Genomic DNA, 20,427 nt, shown 5'->3' with positions numbered 1-20,427 from the left:
ATGTTTATCTATTAATTGTTTCCCATTTAGTCATCTTTTTAAGGTGCAGGAATGTAATTTTAAGAGTAAATCTTTTTGATGAAAGACATGGTGTGTGTTACATTCTATTCTGCCGTCACCAGTGCTGTTCCCTGGAAAAGACCAGACAGATTTCTTCCCCCGCCTCCTTTGATCTTGTGTCATTCTTCATTTCAAAACAAGATGTTCATTGAGTTAACACTGGAGGGACATTGATAGGTCAATATTAGAACATTCTGCATTGCTATAATATTTGTACAAAGGTTAACTCCAGCAGAAATGTACATGTTAAAACTTTTGTTAAAGGGTAATTAAGGGAAATTAACAAATCATGTATTCTGGACAATAACAAGGAAATCATTAATATCCACACAGATTTGCAGTGCAAGTCAGCTTTCAGAGGTCAATGTCAATGGCTGCTCTTGGCCAGCTGTGCACAGTGGATAGCAGTGCTGCCTTACAACACCACGGACCCAGGTTCAATTCCTGGCTTAGCTCTGGAGTCTACATGTTCTCCCCATGTCTGCATATGTTTTCCAGTTTCTCCCACAGTCTGAAAGACATGCAGATTAGACTTATTGGCCATGCTAAATTCTCCCTTCGTGTACCCCAAACAGGTGCCAGAGTGTGGTGACCAGGGCATTTTCACAGCAGCTCCATTGCAGTGTTAATGTAAGTCTACTTGTGACACTAATGAGTAAACTTCAAAGATTTCAGCATCCAGTGTTTTGCCTTTTTCCTACTGCTGATTCTGAGAAGTGTCGATGGCAAAAGTTTATTTATTAGTGTCACAAATAGGCTTGCATTAACACTGTAATGAAGTTACTGTGAAAGTTGAAACAAAAACAATGATAGAAAATCTCAACAGGTCTGATGACATATGGAGAGAGAATAGAGCCAACTTTTCAAGTCTGGATGATCTTTCATCAGAGCCAGATCAGCACCCGGAATCCTGTTTTTGAACCACTAACCCATGACTTCCTGCATGATGAAGAAAAACAAGTTGTCAGTAATATTAACCAGTGAATTAATTTTCTCCAGTTACTCAAACTTTAAGTGCATTTTTCTTCAGTATTTGCACCTGTTTTTTTCTGCATTTTTTTTTAATATTGGTTGTCATTCTAGTTAGCACAGCACCCCATCTGGTTCACTAATGTGCTTTTAGCAAGGAAATTTGCCTTCCCTACCTGGTCTGGCCTACATGTGACTCCTGACCCATAGCAATGTGGTGAATTCTCAACTGCCCTTGGGTGTCACTGGCTGGCCAGCATTTATTGTCCACTTCTAGCTACCTATGTCCCATAAATGAATTTAAAATGCTGTCATAAGAACATAAGAACATAAGAAATAGGAGCAGGAGTAGGCCATCTAGCCCTTCGAGCCTGCCCCGCCATTCAATAAGATCATGGCTGATCTGTCACTGCTCAGTTCCACTTTCCCGCCCTCTCCCCATAACCCTTAATCCCTTCTCTTATCAAAAACCCATCAACCCGCTTCTTAAAAATATTTAGCGAGGCAGCCTCCACCACTTCAACGGGCAGAGAATTCCAGAGATTCACCACCCTTTGAGTGAAGAAGTTCCTCCTCAACTCCGTTCTAAACCGCCTCCCCTTTATCTTGAGGCTGTGCCCCCTAGTCCTACTGTCTTTTTTGAGCGGGAAGAGTCTCTCCACCTCTATCCTATCCATCCCATTCATCATCTTATACGTCTCAATGAGATCTCCCCTCATTCTTCTAAACTCTAACGAGTACAAGCCTAGTTTATTCAGCCTCTCCTCATAGCTCAATCCCCTCAACTCCGGTATCAGCCTAGTAAACCTCCTCTGCACTCCCTCCAGGGCCAAAATATCCTTGCGCAGGTGCGGCGCCCAAAACTGCACACAGTACTCCAGCTGCGGCCTCACCAATGCCCTATACAGCTGCAGCAAGACCTCCCTACTTTTATATTCAATCCCCCTCGTCATAGCAGCGAGGCCAGTATCAGCCATTGTGGGTTGAGAATGCATACTGCATTCTATCCTGGATGGACCTGGGATCTCTGCTCCAGCTATCGACTCCAAACTTTATTCCAAACAATGACAGGATAAAATACCAGCTCAGAATTGGTCACTGCTGTTCCATTGATGCCACCATTATAGAGCGTTTTTTTTAATGACTCCTCAGTGTCAACACAGCAGATATCTATACATTTTTTTCTTACTTGTAACTATTGTATCACACCTCGCCGCAGTTAGATAAAAGTAAAGTGGGTGTTAGAAATTTGCAATTAAAAACAGATGGTGCTAGGAAATCTCAGCAGGTCAGGTGGCGTAGAGAGGAAAAACAAGGTTAACTTCACTTTGAGGTTGACTTACTGGTGCTGACCCACTGCTGGATAGATTCTGCCACGTAAATCATAGAAATCCTACAATACAGGATTAGGCCGTTCGGCCCATCGAGTCTGCACCGATCACAACCCTACCCCATATCCCTACATTTACCTGCTAATCCCTCTAACCTATGCATCTTGGGACACTAAGGGGCAATTTAGCATAGCCAATCAACCCAACCCACATTTTTTTTGGACTGTGGGAGGAAACCAGAGCACCCAGAGGAAACCCACACAGACATGAGGAGAATGTGTATACTCCACACAGACAGTGACCCAAGCCAGGAATCAAACCCAGATTCCCTGGAGCTGTGAAGCAGCAGTGCTAACCACCGTGCTTAAACCTGAGTCTCTGTTACTATTACTCTTGTGATCTTAGTTTAATTGCAAACAATTTGTTCATGCTGTCTGTGACTTTCAAATATTGAACACCCATTGAATGATATTTCAATGTATATTACAGTGTATTGATTCATTAACCAGTAAAATAAGCTATACCCAAAATGTATCTACTCCCAGGGCCTGAGTTATAGAGAAGCTGGATAGACTGGGACTTTTTTCTCTGGAGAGTAGGAGGCTTAGGCGTGATCTTATAGACGTCTATAAAATAATGAAGGGCATAAATCAGCTGGATAGTCAATCAGGTTCGAACAAGACTTCTTCACTGCACAGAATCTTCAACCGATGCTATACACTAGATACATTGATGACATTTTCTTCCTTTGGCCTCATGGGGAACAATCACTGAAACAACTATGTGATGATATCAACAAATTCCACCCCACCATCAGACTCACCATGGACTATTCCCCAGAATCGGTTGCATTCTTGGACACACACATCTCCATCAAGGACGGTCACCTCATTGTACCGCAAGCCCACAGACAATCTCACAATGCTCCACTTCTCCAGCTTCCACCCTAAACATGTTAAAGAAGCCATTCCCTATGGACAAGCTGTCCGTATACACAGGATTTGCTCAGATGAGGAGGATCGTGACAGACACCTCCAGACGCTGAAAGAGGCCCTCATAAGAACAGGATATGGCGCTCGACTCATAGATCGACAGTTCTGATGCGCCACATCAGAAGACAAACACGGGACACAGTGGACAGAGTACCCTTCGTCGTCCAGTACTTCCCCAGAGCGGAGAAGCTACGACATCTTCTCCGGAGTCTTCAACATATCATTGATGAAGACGAACATCTCGCCAGGGCCATCCCCACACCCCCACTTCTTGCCTTCAGACAACCACACAACCTCAAACAGACCATTGTTCGCAGCGAAGTACCCAGTCTTCAGGAGAATAGTGACCACAATACCACACAACCTTGCCACAGCAACCTCTGCAAGACATGCCGGATCATCGTCACGGATACCATCATCACATGTGAGAATACCATCCACCAGGTACACGGTAAATACTCTTGCAACTCGGCCAACATTGTCTACCTGATACGTTGCAAGAAAGGATGTCCCGAAAGCATAGTACATTGGAGAGACCATGCAGACACTACGACAACGGATGAATGAACATCGCTCGACAATCACCAGGCAAGACTGTTCCCTTCCTGTTGGTGAACACTTCAGTGGTCACGGGCATTCAGCCTCTGACCTTCGGGTAAGCGTTCTCCAAGGCGGCCTTCACAACACACGACAGCGCAGAGTCGCTAAGCAGAGACTGATAGCCAAGTTCCACACACATGAGGATGGTCTCAACAGGGATCTTGGGTTCATGTCGCACTATCTGTAACCCCCGTGACTTGCCTGGATTTGCAAAACCTCACTCACTGTACTGTCTGGAGACAATACACATCTCTTTAACCTGTGATCAGTGCTCCTTCCACACACATTGTCAGCCACTTTAGGACTTGAATAGCAGGTTAGGTGTAAAGATTCGCATTCTAATCAGTAATCTCTAAACTGTCTGAGCTTTATCTGCTCTGTCCGAGGCCAGAACTCTCCATTCACCTGACGAAGAGGAAGTTTCCTCGAAAGCTTGTGAGTTTACTATCAAATAAATCGGTCGGCTTAAAACCTGGTGTTGTCAGACTTTTTACTGTGTTTACCCCAGTCCAATGCCGGCACATCCACATCATGGGGAATCTGGGACCAGGAACAACGAGAGCAGAGAATTTGGCGCTCAGCCCAATCTCCATTCACAGCAGCGGGACTGGAAGATCCCAACTGTGGGTGAAGTCAGGGAAGCCGGTCCTTTGTCTCAATGCAAAATGCTCACCCCCTCCACCGTTGTCACATGATGCACAAAGGGTGTTAGAGAGGAACATCCTTGGATCTAAAGTAATCAGATTGAAAGACTAAAGCAAAAATTGTTGACCTCTGAACACTGATCCAAGCACAGGTTTGATAAGATCCAAGTTAGCTTCTCTTGTTTGTGTTGTAGTCTGGGTAAAGATACTTGTCAAAGTCTGTTTGAGGAACACAAGCCAGGTAGAGCTGGCAAGGGTGACATTTTCATTGCGACATTACCGTGGTAATGGCTCACTTGATGCTGTTTATTTACTCTAGCGACACTGGATGGTAGCAGCGGGGGAGGAGGTTTATTTAAGTACTGACTGAAGTGGCCATTCTATCCACAGCACATCCTGTTTATCTGTTTACGCTGCTATCAGGTTGCTGAAACACTGGGTGACAGAAACATTTGGGAAGTTACTTCCAAGCCATTAACTTCCTCAGTATTGCAGGAAGGGAAGGCCAGGATAATCCAGTCATGCAGAAACATAGGAACTGTGGGATTTCAGTCCGACTATCCACAATTTGTGCTTATTTACAAGAAACAAAAGAATTCTGTGATTGAAGTGTGGTATTTAGAATTGCTACAGTACAGAAGGAGGCCATTTGGCCCATTGAGTCTGCTCCGACTCTCCGATAGATTATCTTACTCTGGCCCTTTCCCTGTAACTTCATGCATTTCGAATCCTTGTCAGCTGCTGCTAAGCTGTCTCACCTCTCAGTAAGAAGTCTCACAACACTAGGTTAAAGTTCAACAGGTTTATTTGGTAACAGACATCACTAGCTTTCGGAGCGTTGCTCCTTTGTCAGGTGAGTGAGGAGTTCTGATCACAAACAGTGCTCTCCACGGATGCTGTCAGACTTGCTGAGAGTTTCCAACATTTTCTGATTTTGTCTCAGATTCCAACAGCTGCTTTTATTATACACAAATCAGTCTTTGACTTTTATGACGGTGAAACATTGCGGCCTTTGGAAGTTCCTGTTTCTGGATGAGCAGACTTTAGCAGTTGAATAGTTAGTTTTGGAATTCCAGGGTCCTGCAGTTTAGCTCAGAGATTGCCCTGTTTCCTTCTCAGCTGTGGCCTTGCTGACTTGGCTTGCATCGGCAGAGGGGATGAGACACATATTTATGACCAGGGCGGGGTCATTGCTGTTTTCTTTTCTTGCTTTTGTGTCATTCACTCTGATATTAGTCCACACTGGCTTTTTTGTCCCAGTCCCTTGTGTATTCCCAGGAGGGGAAAACCCACAAAACAGGCCGGGGCATAATTTAGAGGATATAATTCCTGTTGTGATGATAATCAGCTTCCATTATCTCCACAGGAGATGACAGTCCATTTTTGCATTGCTTCTTCTTTTGAAATACCTGCCAGATGAAGGGATTGTTATTCCATTGTCTCTCTTTTAGTATCACCTACACAGGAAGTTCCCTGACAGTCACTGAATTTTAGATTCTCAAAATTTACACTCCCAGCCATCTTTGTCCTGAATATCCATTTTTAAAAACACAGGTCTGATTTAAAAGGCCAAGATGTCCATACGTGATTCATGTTTGCTCCATCGTTTTGACAAATTTGGCGTCTTTTAATTAAAACATCCCAAGTTTCCTTCAGTAAGGTTCCAGATCACATCAGGCTGAGCTGCTGGATATAATGCTTTGGATCGACAACTTGAGAACTACTTTGTCGAAGGTCAAGTTCATTTTTGTTCTTTTAATGCTAATTTCCTGAAGCAGACACTTCTTTTCGAAGCTATTCCTACCAATTCTCCCTGCTTGATCCTGACGTGACCTGTATTGGCTGGACCGAGAACCTGATTCCAATGTGCTCAGTGTTAACCCTCCCACGGAAGAATCTGAAGATCAAACCTCACTCCAGAAGTTTGAGCTCAATGTGGACGCGCAGCTTAGCGAAGTACTGAAGGAGTACTGCAGTGAAAGAGGTGAGGTCTTTAAAATGACGTGTTAAAGTCTTGCCGTGTCTGCTATCTCGGGTGGATAGAAAAGGACCCCTGGTGCTAATTGAAGAAGAATCTTGAAGCAGGCCCCTTTTATCCCTTTTCCTGCATTCAGATTTTTAGAGCCTATCCCCTTATGGCAGCTTCTCCTTTCTCGATGTCCCTCTGACACTGCCTCAAATATTTACATAATCTTTCTTTCTCCAGTTTCTCTGATGCTTCTTCCCAACACCTGATATGTTCTCTCTGCCATTTAATCTCCTCTTGGCCTTCTTTGAAACAATGCTAGTCGCCACATTACAGGAAGGATGTGACTGCGCTGGAGGGGGTGCAGAGGAGGTTCACCAGGATGGAATACTTCAGTTATGAAGAGAGGTTGGATAGGCTTGGGTTGTTTTCTCTGGAGCAGAGAAGACTGAGGGGTGACCTGATTGAAATTATGAGGGGCTTGGACAGGGTGGATTGGGAGCAGCTGTTCCCCTTAGTTGAAGGGTCAGTTACGAGGGGACACAAGTTAAAAGTGAGAGGTGGGAGGTTTAGGAGGGGTTTGACCCTTTTTTACCCAGGGGGTGGTGAAGGGCTGGAATGCGCTGCCTGGAAGGCTGAAGGAGGTGGGATGTGTACTTGGCACACCATAACACTCAAGGCTGTGGGCCAAGTGTTGGCAAGTGGGATCAGATTGGCAGGTCAGGGCCATTCATGCATCCGTGCAGACTCGATGGGCTGAAGGGCCTCTTTTGCCTGTAGTATTCTGTGATTCTGTGAACGCTGCTACTTTCTTATGTCTTCTTTTACTGTCCTCCTTCCTCTTTGTTTGGTTCTGCCACTTTGATAATTTTTAGGTCTAAAACGTTTTACTAAGTGGCATGGTGGCACAGTGATTAGCACTGCTGCCTCACAGCGCCAGGGACTCATGTTCGATTCCAGCCTCAGGAGACTGTTTGTGTGGAGTTTGCATGTCCCCTGTGTCTGCGTGAGTTTCATCCAGATGTTCCTGTTTTCTCCCACACCCCAAAGATGTGCTGGTTAGGTTGATTGGCCATGCTAAATTGCTCCTTAGCGTCAGGGCGGTTAGTAGGTAAATACATGGGATTGGAGGGAGTACGGCCTGGGTGGGATTGTCATTGGTGCAGGCTGGATGGCCTTCCTCTGCACTGTAGGGATTCTATGACTCTATGATAGCCCATTCACACTGACTGACCTACTCTTGGTGTTGCCGACATTTTCAGTTCTGATTTCAGATTTTTGTTTACATGCTAATGTGTCTTTGATTTGATTTATTATTGTCACGTCTATGAGTATACAGTGAAAAGTATTGTTTCTTGCGTGCTATACAGATAAAACATACCGTTCATAGAGAAGGAAAGGAGAGTGCAGAATGTATTATTACAGTCGTAGCTAGGGTGTAGAGAAAGATCAACTTAATGCAAGGTAATTCCATTCAAATGTCTGATGGCAGCAGGGAAGAAGCTCTTCTTGAGTCAGTTGGTACGCGACCTCAGACTTTTGTATCTTATTCCTGATATTGAGTCTTGTGGTTCCACAAATTCAGAAAATTCAACACCAAATAAGATGTCCCAATAAAAGTCAAGAAGTCACAGAGTCATAGCGGTTTACAGCATGGAAACAGGCCCTTCAGCCCAACTTGTCTATGCCACCCTTTTTAAATCCCTAAACTATTCCCAATTGCCTGCATTGGGCACATATCCCTGTATACCCACTGTACTCACGTAACTGTCTAAATGTTTTTTAAAAGGCAAAATTATACCTGTCTCTACCACTACCTCTGGCAGCTTGTTCCAGACACTCACCACCCTCTGTGTGAAATAATTGCCCCTCTGGACACTTTTGTATCTCTCCCCTCTCACCTTAAACCTATGCCCTCCAGTTTTAGGCTCCCCTATCTTTGGGAAAATATATTGACTATCTAGCTGATCTATGCCACCTCATTATTTAACAGACATCTATAAGATCACCCCTCAGCCTCCTATAATCCAGAGAAAAAAGTCCCAGTCTATCCAGCCTCTTCTCATAACTCAAACCATCAAGTCCTGGTAGCATCCTAGTAAATGTTTTCTGCAATGTTTCTAGTTTAATAATACCCTTTTCATAATAGGATAACCAGAACTGTACATTGTATTCCAAGTGTGGCCCCACCAATGTCTTGTACAATTTCAACAAAACATCCCAACTCCTGTATTCAATGTTCTGACCAATGAAACCAAGCATGCCGAATGCCTTCTTCACCACTCTGTCCACCTGTGGCTTCACTTTCAAGGAGATATGAACATGTAACCCCTGGATCTCTTTGTTCTGTAACTTTCCCCAACTGAATAAGTCCTGCCCAGGTTCAATCTACCAAAATGCATCAGCTCATGTTTATCTAAATTAAACTCCATCTGTCATTTGTCAGCCCACTGGCCCAATTGATCAAGATCCCATTGCAATCCCAGATAACCTTCTTCACAGTCCACTATACCACCACTCTTGGTGTCACCTGCAAACTTACTAACCATGTCTCCTATATTCTCATCCAAATCATTAGTATAAGTGACAAATAATAGTGGACCCAGCACAGATCCCTGAGGCACACTGCTGGTCACAAGCCTCCAGTTTGAAAAACAACCCTCTAGAACCACCCTCTGGCTTCTGTCATCCAGCCAATTTTGTATCCATTTGGCTACCTCACCTTGGATCCCATGAGATTTAACCTTATGCAACAATCTACCATGCAGTACCTTGTCAAAGACCTTGCTAAAGTCCATGTAGACAACATCAACTACATTGCCCTCATCTACTTTCTTTGTTATCCCTTCAGAAAACTCAATCAAATTTGTGAGACATGATTTTCCATTCACAAAGCCATGCTGACTGTCCCTAATCAGTTCACGCATCTCTAAATGCCTGCAGATCCTGCCTTTCAAAATATTTTCCAACAACTTACCCACCACAGATGTGAGACTCGCCAGCCTGTAGTTCCCAGGCTTTTGCCAACAGCCCTTTTTAAACAAAGGCACAACCTTTGCCATCCTCCAATCTCCAGGCACCTCACCTGTGACTGTCGATGATTTAAATATCTCTGCTAGGGAACCCACAATTTCCTCCCACAGTGTCGCGGGGTACATTTCATCAAGTCCTAGGGATTTATGTACCTGGAAGAGCTTTAATACTTCCAGTACCTCCTTCTCTGTTATGTGTACACTCCTCAGAACATTACTATTTATTTCCCCAAGTTGCCTAACATCCATGCTTTTCTCAACAGTAAATACTGATGAGAAATATTCATTTAGGATCTCACCCATCTCTTGTGGATCTGCACATAGATGACCTTGTTGATCCAGAAGGGGCCCTACTCTCTCCCTAGTTACTCTTTAGGTCTTTATTTGTAGAAGTTCTTTGGATTCTCTTTTGCTTTATCTGCCAAAACAATCTTGTGCCCCCTTTTTGTCCTCCTGATTTCTCTCTTAACTCTACTCCTACACCCCCTGTAGTCTTCAAGGGATTCACTTGATCCCAGCTGCCTTTGCATGTCAAATGCCTCCTTCTTCTTGACGAGGCCCTGAATATCCCGAGTCATCCAGGGACTACTACTACCAACCTTGCCCTTCACTCTAAGAGGAATGTGCGCTTACGCTGAACACTGGTTAACACACTTTTGAAAGCCTCCCATTACCAGAAGTTCCTTTGCCTTCCCATAGACTCCCTCAATTAACGTCTGATACCTGCCTGATACCATCAACATAGGCCTTGCCCCAGTTTAAAATTTTAACCTTTGGGCCAGAGCTTTCATTCTCCATAGCTATCTCAAAACTCATGGAATTATGGTCACTGGTCCCAAAGTAATCCCTCAATAACACTTCTGTCACCTGCCCTTCCTTATTTCCTAAGAGGTCAAGTTTTACCCCGTCTCCATATAGTGAACGAGAAATTCCTTTTGAATACGCTCAACAAATTTTTCTCCCTCTGACACTATCCTGTCCCTGTCAATGTTGGGAAAGTTAAAATCCCCTACTATTCCCACCCTATTTTTCTTGGAGCTTTCTGTAATCTCCTTATATATTTGCTCCTCAATTTCCCGCTGACTATTTGGGGGCCAATAGTGCAATCCTATCAAAGTGATTTCCCCCTTCTTATTTCTCAGTTCTACCCATATAGACTCAGTGGCTGAACCCTTGGATTTATCACCTCTCAGTACTGCTGTGATGTTTCCCCTAATCAAAAGTGCAACTCCCCCTCCTCTCTTACCTATTGTTTTATCTTTCCTACAGCACCTGTACATTGAGCTGCCTGTCCTATCCCTCCCTTAGCCATGTTTCAGTAATTGCTATAATATCCCAGTCCCATGTACCCATCCATGCCCTGAATTCATCTGTCTTGCCTGTCAGGTCTCTTGCGTTGAAATAAATGCAGTTTAATCTGGACTTCCCTTGCTCCCAGTCTTGCTTTTCCCTGATCTAGTGCTAGGGTTACTGACACTGCCTTTACTGTTTAATGTGCTCTCTTTAACTTTGGTGCTGTCCTCAACCTCCTCTTCCCTTCTCCTTTGGGTCCCTCCCCGTGAATAATTGCTTCTGTGACGTCAATGAATCAGAGTACACATGTCCCTCAAATGACAATAGCTGATGACAATCATATCACTAATTGTATCTTCTTAGCAGTCTATTATTAGCTCCTTGGCAAAATTTGGAATGGTAACACAGATTTGACTTTTAAAGAGGTTATCGCCCATATCATAACCTGTGTTTTAACAGACAATCTCTGCTTATAGCTCCCAAAATTCACTACACATTCCTTTTCAGGCCAATCACCCTCTCTGTTTTGATGCAAAGTGGTCAGCCCCTTCTGTGCAATGATTGGGGGGTTAAGGCTGAGGCTGCAGCAAGTTATTGGGTAATTGCATCAGCAGCCAATCTGTTGAACCTATTAAGGGAAGGGACTAACGGGGGAAGGGTATTGATTCAGTCAGCATTCTTGGAACTGGTTTTACTGATTTCAGCATTCCTGAAAAAGCACGAGCCTGAGTTAACAAGCCATGGGTCAGAGATGGTCGATTCAACCCGGAGTATCAGACCATCAAGTCAGGCGGAGGAGACCGAGAAATTTCTTTTGGCAATTTCGTGTTATTTTAGTGGGCGATTCGACTGTGGGCAAAACATCCATTGTGTTGCGGTTAACTGAAGGAACGTTTCGAGAAGACCTCCACAAAACCATTGGCGTGGATTATTACATTCACATCCTGGAAACCACACCGACAGTAAGGGTGAAACTCCAAGTCTGGGATACAGCAGGGGAAAAAGAACATAGGTTAGTACTGTAGTTTTATTAAAAGGTGTAAATTTTTAAAAATACTTTATTTATTAGTTACAAGTAAGGTTTACATTAACACTGCAATGAAGTTACTGTGAAATTCACCTAGTCGCCACACTCCGGTGCCTATTCGGGTCACTGTGCCCAACCAGCACATCTTTCAGACTGTGGGAGGAAACGGGAAACCCCACACAGACACGGGGAGAACGTGTAAACTGCACACAGACAGTGACCCAAGCCGGGAAGCGAACCTGGGTCCCTGGCTCTGTGAGGCAGCAACGCTAACCACTGTTTCACCGTGCCGCTCTAAAATTATTCTTAAATGTTTTTGGGGATGATACTTGTATCTTCCAATCTTATTCACCTTGTTGTTAAAATGGTAAAATCAGGAATTTAAGTCAGTTGAACCAGTTTTATTTCATGCTAATCTCATATCCCTGAATAATCTTAACTTAATTATGTCACTGCAGTTGAAATCTACATGTTAATCAAAATCTGAATGAAGACTTTTGTTTTCCAAATTGCTAACTTGACATTAATCAATCGAGTGACGCTTGATGTGTTAGAAAACTGACGCTTCATAATGCTGGCGCTGTACCAGACTCCGCTCACTCATGTTTGTATTACAGTTAAAAGTCTCACAACACTCTGTCTGAGGACAGAGCTCTCCATTCACCTGACGAAGAATTTAACCTCGAAAGCTTGTGAGTTTACTATCAAATAAACCTGTTGGACTTAAACCTGGTGTTGCCAGACTTCGTACTGTGTTTACCCCAGTCCAGCGCCGGCATCTCCACATCAAGTCTCACAACACCAGGTTAAAGTCCAACAGGTTTATTTGGTAGCACAAGCCACTAGCTTTTGGCGAGCTGCCCCTTCAGTCATAGACAGGACTTTAACCTGTGGACTTTAACGTGGTGTTGTGAGACTTCTTACTGTGTTTACCCCAGTCCAATGCCGGCATCTCCACATCATGTTTATATTATACACATTAGTTCTGCCTGAAGCTTTTCTGAGTGTTTTCTTTCAATCACCCTCTTCCTACGGGTCAACAGAGAAAACGTCAGCTACCTGATGCCACAGTTTTAAAATTTGAAATGATACAAGACTCCACAGGATGGATTTTAACTCTCTCTATGTCTGTGTTTTGAGTGAGTTAAGGGGCCGGTTTGGCACGGTGGCACAGTGGTAGGCACTGCTACCTCACAGCGCCAGGAATGTTAAAATGGTGGCGTGGGCTCGTTGGGCCGAAGGGCCTGTTTCCCGGGCTGTTTTTGTTCTTTTTCTTCTTTGTTCTTTGAACCCAGGTTCAACTCCCGGCTTGGGTCAGTGTCTGTGTGGAGTTTGCACATTCTCCCCGTGTCTGCGTGGGTTTCCTCCAGGTGCTCGAGTTTTCTCCCATACTCCAAAGATGTGTCCGTTTGGTGGATTGGCCATGCTAAAATTGCCCTTTAATATCGGGGGACTGCTTAGGGTAAATGCATGGGGTTATGGGGATAGGGCCTGGGTGGGATTGTGGTTGGTGCAGACTCGATGGGCCGAATAGCCTCCTTCTGTACTGTAAGATTCTATGATTCTCTGATACTGCCCGTGGCTGGGATTGTCCAGTCCCGCTGCTGTGAACAGGGATTTGGCTGATTGCCACGTGTGAGAGCGGAGAATTCCAGCCAAAATCTCACGCAATGTTTTTGTGAAACAGATTTTTCGAAAGCCAAGACCTCCAAACTTTTGCAATCTGTTCAGCAATTGTTTAGACCGATGTTTCTCCATTGTTGGAGAATCTCGAGTCTTTAACTCAGGGACGCTGTTAATAAGCTTTGCACTTCCGGTTCATTTAACTACCACAAAGGGGGAAGAGATAAGGATATCAGTAGATTGTCTGACTAAAGAAACTTACTGGCATCTGGTTTTTGTGTTTTGAACTGGGTGTGTGTCTTCCCTTGGGGGCAGCAATGGGGCGGGGGTGGGTGGCGGTAGTCTGGGTAGGATGAGCATTTTGTTTACTTTGGTCTAAGACGGGAGAAAAAGAATTTGAGGTTTAACTTGCTGCCGTCATTCAGCAAGATTTTCGCTCGGGACGACATCCCCCCTGCACTAATCTTGGGATTCCCTGACCTAACTTTCGAAATACGGCATTAATTATCTGAAGAAAAACAATCTTTTCCATTGTAAGATGTGGTTTTTCTTTGTAGCTTCAGGAATAACATATCAGTCAGACAACACGAGCAAAACGCAATCGCCGACAAACAGACATTTAACAATCTCAAAGGCTCTTTAGGATTTCTTCCTGGAATTTGAAATAGATTTACGGAGCCAATGTTTCGAATCTAGATGACCCTTCCCTGACTTGAAACATTGGCTCTATTATCTCTCCACAGATGCTGTCAGACCTGTTGAGGTTGTCCAACATTTTCTGTTTTTGTCCCATCTCGGTAACATTGTCTGTCTCCACGTCTCTGCTACTGAAACTTATCCATGCCTTTGTTACTTATAGATTCTAACTGCATAGCCTTCCATGTTCTGTCCTCTATAGGAAAACTCTGCAGCCTGTGTTCTTTCCATATTGCACCCCGTTTAGCCATCGCTTTTGTGTTTGCTCGCCTATGTTTAAGGGGTTGAGTGACACCTCAATTTTATATTTTGCAACCTTTTTTTTGCAAATCCCTCTATGGCTTCAACCTAGCCTAAGACTGTAACTCTCTCCAGCCCCACAACCCTCGAGATCTGCAATTCTGGCCACAGTTCTAATCACTGCACCATTAGTTGCCATGACCCCAAGACTCCTCAATGTCAACAAAGCAAAGGAGATTGTCATTGACTTCAAGAAGTGTAAAGGAGAACATGCCCCTGTCTACATAAATGAGGACGAAGTAGAAAGAGTCAAGAGCTTCAAATTTTTAGCTGCCCAGATCACCTGTCCTAGTCCCCCCAATGCTGACACTATAGTTAAGAAAGCCCACCAATACCACTACTTTTTCAGAAGACTAAGGAAATTTGGCATATCAGCTACGACTCTCACCAACTTTTACAGATACACCATAGAAAGCATTCTTTCTGGTTGTATCACAGCTTGGTATGGGCTCCTGCTCTGCCGAAGACAGCAAGGAACTACAAAATGTCACGAATGTAGCCCAATCCGTCACGCAAAGCAGCCTCCCATCCATTGATTCTCTCTATACTTCCTGCTGCCTCGGCAAAGCAGCCGGAATAATTAAGGACCCCTTGCACCCTGGCCATCCTCTGTTCCACCTTCTTCCTTTGGGGGAAAAGGTACAAAAGTCTGAGGTAATGTACCAACCGACTAAAGAACAGCTTCTTCCCTGCTGCTGTCAGACTTTTGAATGAACTTACCTTGCATTAAGTTGATCTTTCTCTACACCCTAGCTGTGACTGTAACACTGCATTCTGCAGTCTCTCATTTCCTTCTCTATGAACAGTATGTTTTGTCTGTAGCCCACAACAAACAATGCTTTTCACAGTATTTTAATACATGTGACAATATTAAATCAAATCAAGAATCAAGTATCCTTCCCTAAACCCCTCAACCTCTTCTTGCTCTGAAAGACTCTTCTTCAAGCCTACCACTTTGACCAAGTTTGTGGCCATCTGCTTTGATATCACTTTGGCCTGAATTCCCTGACAATTCACACCCCGTTGTTGCTGGAAGCAAGGATGGAGAATTTGGTGCTTAGCCAAATCTCCATTCACTGCAGCAGGACCAGAGAATCTTTCTGGTGTGACTGGCTAGAGAATTCTGGCTTATATGTGGCTCAGTGTCTTAATTTTGTTTAAAAATTCTACGATGCACCTTGGAATCTCTTACTGTATTAAACGTGCTGTTGGAATGGATTATACTTCTGTTCTCTTTGTGACCGATATCTCCACACTCCGAAAGCTTGTGCTGCCAAATAAACCTGTTGGACTTTAGCCTAGTGTTGTGAGACTTCTTACCTCGCTTTGTGAAGCGGAAGGAAATTATCCTGTTTTTGCCAATATCTCGTTCATTATTTGAGGAGATAACTTCTAGTTTTAGGAATAAAATTTTAACTGTAGAAAATGAGAGAAACAAAATAATCCAAAAGTAAATGCAATTCAAACAAGTTTAGAGTTTATTACGCTTGGGGCCATATTGATGTAAAAGGTTAACATGTTGAAAGTCAAGCTCGTAATGAGCAGATGGATGTACTAAGCCAAATAATTAATTGGGGTCATGATATCCGCAATTATTCATGTGGTTTCCCAGATGAATGACAGGGTGGCACGGTGGTTAGCACTGCTGCCTCATAGCGCCAGGGACCCAGGTTCGATTCCCAGCTTGGGTCATTGTGTGTGCATGTTCTCCTCGTGTCTGCATGGGTTTCTTCTGGGTGTTCAGGTTTCCTCGCACAGCCCAAAGGTGTGCAGGTTTGATGGATTGGCCATGTTAAATTGCCCCTTAGTATCAGGGAGACTAGCTAGGGTAAATGCATGGGGTTATACGGATAGGGCCCAGGTGGTATTGTGGTTGGTTCAGACTTGATGGGCTGAACGGCCTCCTTCTGCAGTGTAGGATTCTTTGAATTAAGGAAAAATTTTGAAATTGCAAGACAGTTAGTTTGCTATTCTACCTAGGAATGGACTGTGCGTCTGATGTTGCCATGGAGATGGGTGGATCTTCATGAGATTCTTTCCATAGAATCCTGCAGTGCAGAAGGCCATTCGGCTCATCAAGTCTACACCAACTCTCTGAAAGAGCATCTTGTCCAGGCCTGCCCCTTTGCTCTATCCCTGTAACCTGCACGTTTACCACCACCAATCCTCCTAACTTACACATCTTTGGACACTAAGGGAAATTTAGCATGGCCAATCCACCTAACCTACACATCTTTGGACACTAAGGGGCAATTTTGCATGGCCAATCTATCTAACCTGTGTATCTTTGGTAACAAAACAGAAAATGCTGGAAAATCTCAGCAGGTCTGACAGCATCTGTAGAGAGAGAATAGAGCCAACGTTTTGAAACAAAAGGAATCATCCTACACAATTTCTCTCAATGCTACACAGGGAAATTGTGTAGATATGATTTTTTTTTTGTTTTTTTTCTATTTACTAAACCTCAAGGTACCACATTGACGCAGAGATATTTTTCACACATTCTGTCTGCACTGTGAAAGTGAAATGTAAGTGTGTGAGCTTCTCCAGAAATGCCAGTCTTGCAAAATCAGTGTACTCTTGAGTGTGACTGATAAAGGTGTGCTGAAATCCAGACAGTTAGTTTGGAAGTAATTGGAGATTGGTCCACTAAGAATGGGTGGGTGGGGAAATCTTTCATTTGGAGTTGAAATGTACTTTCTGTCTGAATAAGGGGTAGCACGGTAGCACAGTGGTTAGCACTGCTGCTTCACAGATCCAGGGATCTGGGTTCGATTCCTGGCTCGGGTCACTGTCTGTGTGCAGTTTGCACATTCTCCTCGTGTCTGCGTGGGTTTCCTCCAGGTGCTCCAGTTTCCTCCCAAAGTCCAAAGATGTGCAGGTTCGGTTGATTGGCCATGCTAAAATTGCCCCTTAGTGTTCTGAGATGTGTAGGTTAGAGGGATTAGCGGGTAAATATGTAGGGATGTGGGGGTAGGGAATGGGTGGGATTGTGGTCGGTGCAGACTCGATGGACCAAATGGGCCTCTTTCTGCTCTGTAGGGTTTCTATGATTCTATTTCTATGATAGTAATCTGTGGAAAAGAAGTTTGCGTTACCTTAGCAAGTAAAGCCTTTTGACTTTTTACATTGTTTATCTGCTTCTGATTTGTTCCTTACTTTGGGTTTGGAAGTACTGTCCTATAGCTGAGGTGACAGTTCTATAATACGCTATGCTCCTTAAAAATATTGCTAGCAAGGCCAGCATTTATTATATATTCGTAACTGCACCTTGAGAAGGTGGTGGTGAAATATTGCCGTCGATGTGGTGTAGGTAACTAGATATCTTGCTGTTTGATACAATTTCAGCAATTTGTGCAGCCTTATCAGAGGCAAGTTCGGTGTCACATGTTGCTGTGGCTCTAGGATTGCACAGAGACCAGATTGGGGCAGGTTTCCTTCCTAAAGGACATTACTAGATCAGTTGAGTTTTGTGTATTCCACTTGAGTCTGTGCTGTTGTAATGTGTGAAAAATGAATACTTCAAATCTTAAAATATGAGGGTTTCACTTTCTCCAAATGACGTGGCTTCTTCACATGATGTCAGGGTGGCACAGTGGTTAGAACTGCAGTCTTGCAGCGCCAGGGACTTGGATTCAATTCCGGCCTTGGGTCACTGTTTTTCTGGAGTTTGCATGTTCTTCCCATATCTGTGTGGGTTTTCTCCGGGTACTCTGGTTTCCTCCCACAGTCCAATGATGTGCAGGTTTGGTGGATTGTCCATGCTAAATTGTTCCTCCATGTCCCAAGATGTGTAAGTTGGGGTGATTAGCATAGTAAATATGTGGAGTTACAGGAATAGGGTGGGGGGGTGGGCCTGGGTAAAGATGCTCAGTTAGAGTCATTGCAGACATGATGGGCTGAATGGCTTCCTTCTGCATTGTGGGGATTCTATGGTAACTAGGTGTTTGTCTAAAAGATATTCAAATCCTAAAGATTAATGGGATACATGCTTCTGCCTGTATTGGATTGTCTGTTGGTAGGCTTGGTAGAAGAGAGGAGTGTATGTATTTCATTCTATTTGCTGCACGCGTGATCTATTAGCTTGTGGTAGCACCAGGAATATCTACACTGTACATCTTGGCCACGTGACTGGAGGACTTAATTCTTATGATGGTATTTGTGGTTCCCTTTCAGGACTATCACACAGTCCCATCTCCAAACTCTACTTGGTGGATTGCTGGTTTTTGATTTAACAAATCGCCAATCTCTTGACTACCTCAGAAAGTGGCTGGATGAAAGTGGTCCTGCTCTTGACCAAGGCGAGTGTATCTTCATTCTTGTTGGCCACAAGAGTGACCTGTCAGCAGAAAGGCAAGTCTCGCAAGAGGAGGCTGAACAGGTTGCCGCAGATTTGGGGCTGACATACATCGAGACGTCCGCCAAAGATGGCACTAACATACATGAGGCTTTCCTTACCCTGGCTTCGACGATCGCTGAATCAGTGAAAACAAAGGTCACAGAAGTGAAAGGAGTGATTCACGGCGTAACAGAAATTAACGGCCCTGTTTTATTGAAAAAAATGACCATTTAACTGATAATATCAATTGGGTTGGATGTACTCTATGATTGACAAATTGGCTCCAGTGTAAATGGGTTTGAAAGGTACTTCTGTGACAGGGAAATAATATCCTTGGCCTACACAAGGCAATTCATTCTAGCAGCCTGTGACATAAGCACGTGTGCTAAGGATAGTTTGACATTGTCTCTTTGTAAGCAATGACTAACTGATGAGTAATGACAATGTTCCTATGAACTAATTGTGTCATTGCTGCTTTGGTAGGTATATATTTTTCTTGTCCGTGTATATAAAAATGTACTTTTCAACAAGGAACCATGGTACCAAGGTATTACTGATGCTCTGTTCAGCAAATGTTGTACTAATAATGGGAGACTTGTGATAAGGCAGTTATAGCTGGCTACCATGATGTCCCAGCACAGAGAACATACATTTCCAGAGGTTTCAGACTTGTACAGGAAGATGGATGAGGAAAAACAAGTTTCTAAATCTAAGGTTTTTATACATGTTCAGTTGTAACACTGATTCTTTAAAATGTGAAAATTAGTGGAGTTTCCAAGCAGTTACAAACTTCATATTTAAGAATTCTTATTAACAAATAAATGTGAGTATTTGTATGAAACCTCAAACAAAAACTTTAAATGTGAATGTAAATGTGAAAACTAGATGGTGTTTAAAGCATTAGAATTGAAATCAAATTGTATTTAATTACTTTAATAATGCCTGCTAAAATTAATTAAAAATGACATTTTAGGTTAATTATTATGGGTTCAGTTTGAGAATCTGTTCGGATTTGTGAGTGAGTCTCGGGCTGTCTAGTCTGAATTAATTTGTTGCTGTGATTGGGTAAAGTCGTCCCAGATGACTGTAGGCTGCTTTCCCCTCTAAGGTAGTGATGACCCTGAGGGTCATCACACCTCAGGCGAGAGGCAAAGTGGGATCTTCGTCAATAACCTCAGCTGGTACGGGAATTGAACCCAGACTATTGACGTCGCTCTGCATCACGAAAACCAGCCGTCGAGCCAACTGACCTCTTTTTTTTTTGTAAGTGACTAAGGGATATTAAGTGAGAGATTTAGATGGAACTTATAAAATTCTATCCTATTGTTACCCTCTCAAAGAACATTGCAGCACCGAATGAGGCCATTCAACCCATCTTGCCTATGCCACTCTCTGAAAGAGCTATCGCGTCTATCACCCCTTTCCCTGTTGCCCTGCAAAGATTTCCTTTTTAAGTATTTATCCAATTTCCCTGTGAAGGGACACCACTGCGGAACACCACTAGCAACAGATCTCCATTCTGAAAAACACTTTTCTACCGCTACTATCTGCCTTC

General features: G+C 43.6%; 1 protein-coding gene across 2 annotated transcripts; it reads left to right on the top strand.

Moving 5' to 3' along the window:
* The first annotated feature begins 5,933 nt into the window (after positions 1-5,933).
* LOC145357797 (ras-related protein Rab-39B-like) lies at positions 5,934-19,761 on the top strand. Of its 2 annotated transcripts, XM_080211306.1 has the most exons (3): positions 5,934-6,580; positions 11,592-11,899; positions 18,710-19,761. In XM_080211306.1, exons 2-3 carry the CDS (start codon positions 11,628-11,630, stop codon positions 19,104-19,106), a joined length of 669 nt encoding a protein of 222 aa, XP_080067432.1. In that variant the 5' UTR covers positions 5,934-6,580; positions 11,592-11,627; the 3' UTR covers positions 19,107-19,761. The 2 variants fall into 2 exon arrangements, with proteins under 2 accessions (XP_080067432.1, XP_080067431.1); XM_080211305.1 differs by lacking the exon at positions 5,934-6,580 and having other exon boundaries at positions 11,338-11,899.
* Positions 19,762-20,427: the final 666 nt, after the last annotated feature.

The sequence above is a fragment of the Carcharhinus amblyrhynchos genome, chromosome 24 (assembly GCF_965287045.1).
Source record: "Carcharhinus amblyrhynchos chromosome 24, sCarAmb.v2.hapA, whole genome shotgun sequence".
NCBI lineage: Eukaryota > Metazoa > Chordata > Chondrichthyes > Carcharhiniformes > Carcharhinidae > Carcharhinus > Carcharhinus amblyrhynchos.
This window is presented reverse-complemented; position numbering and strand designations above follow the sequence as displayed.

What these genes read in the sequence shown, in the direction of transcription:
- LOC145357797 (XM_080211306.1), top strand. Translation starts at nt 11,628, where the DNA reads ATGGGTCAGAGATGGTCGATTCAACCCGGAGTATCAGACCATCAAGTC. An exon ending in GCAGGGGAAAAAGAACATAG is followed by an intron (nt 11,900 to 18,709) that starts GTTAGTACTGTA and finishes GTTCCCTTTCAG; the next exon opens with GACTATCACACAGTCCCATC.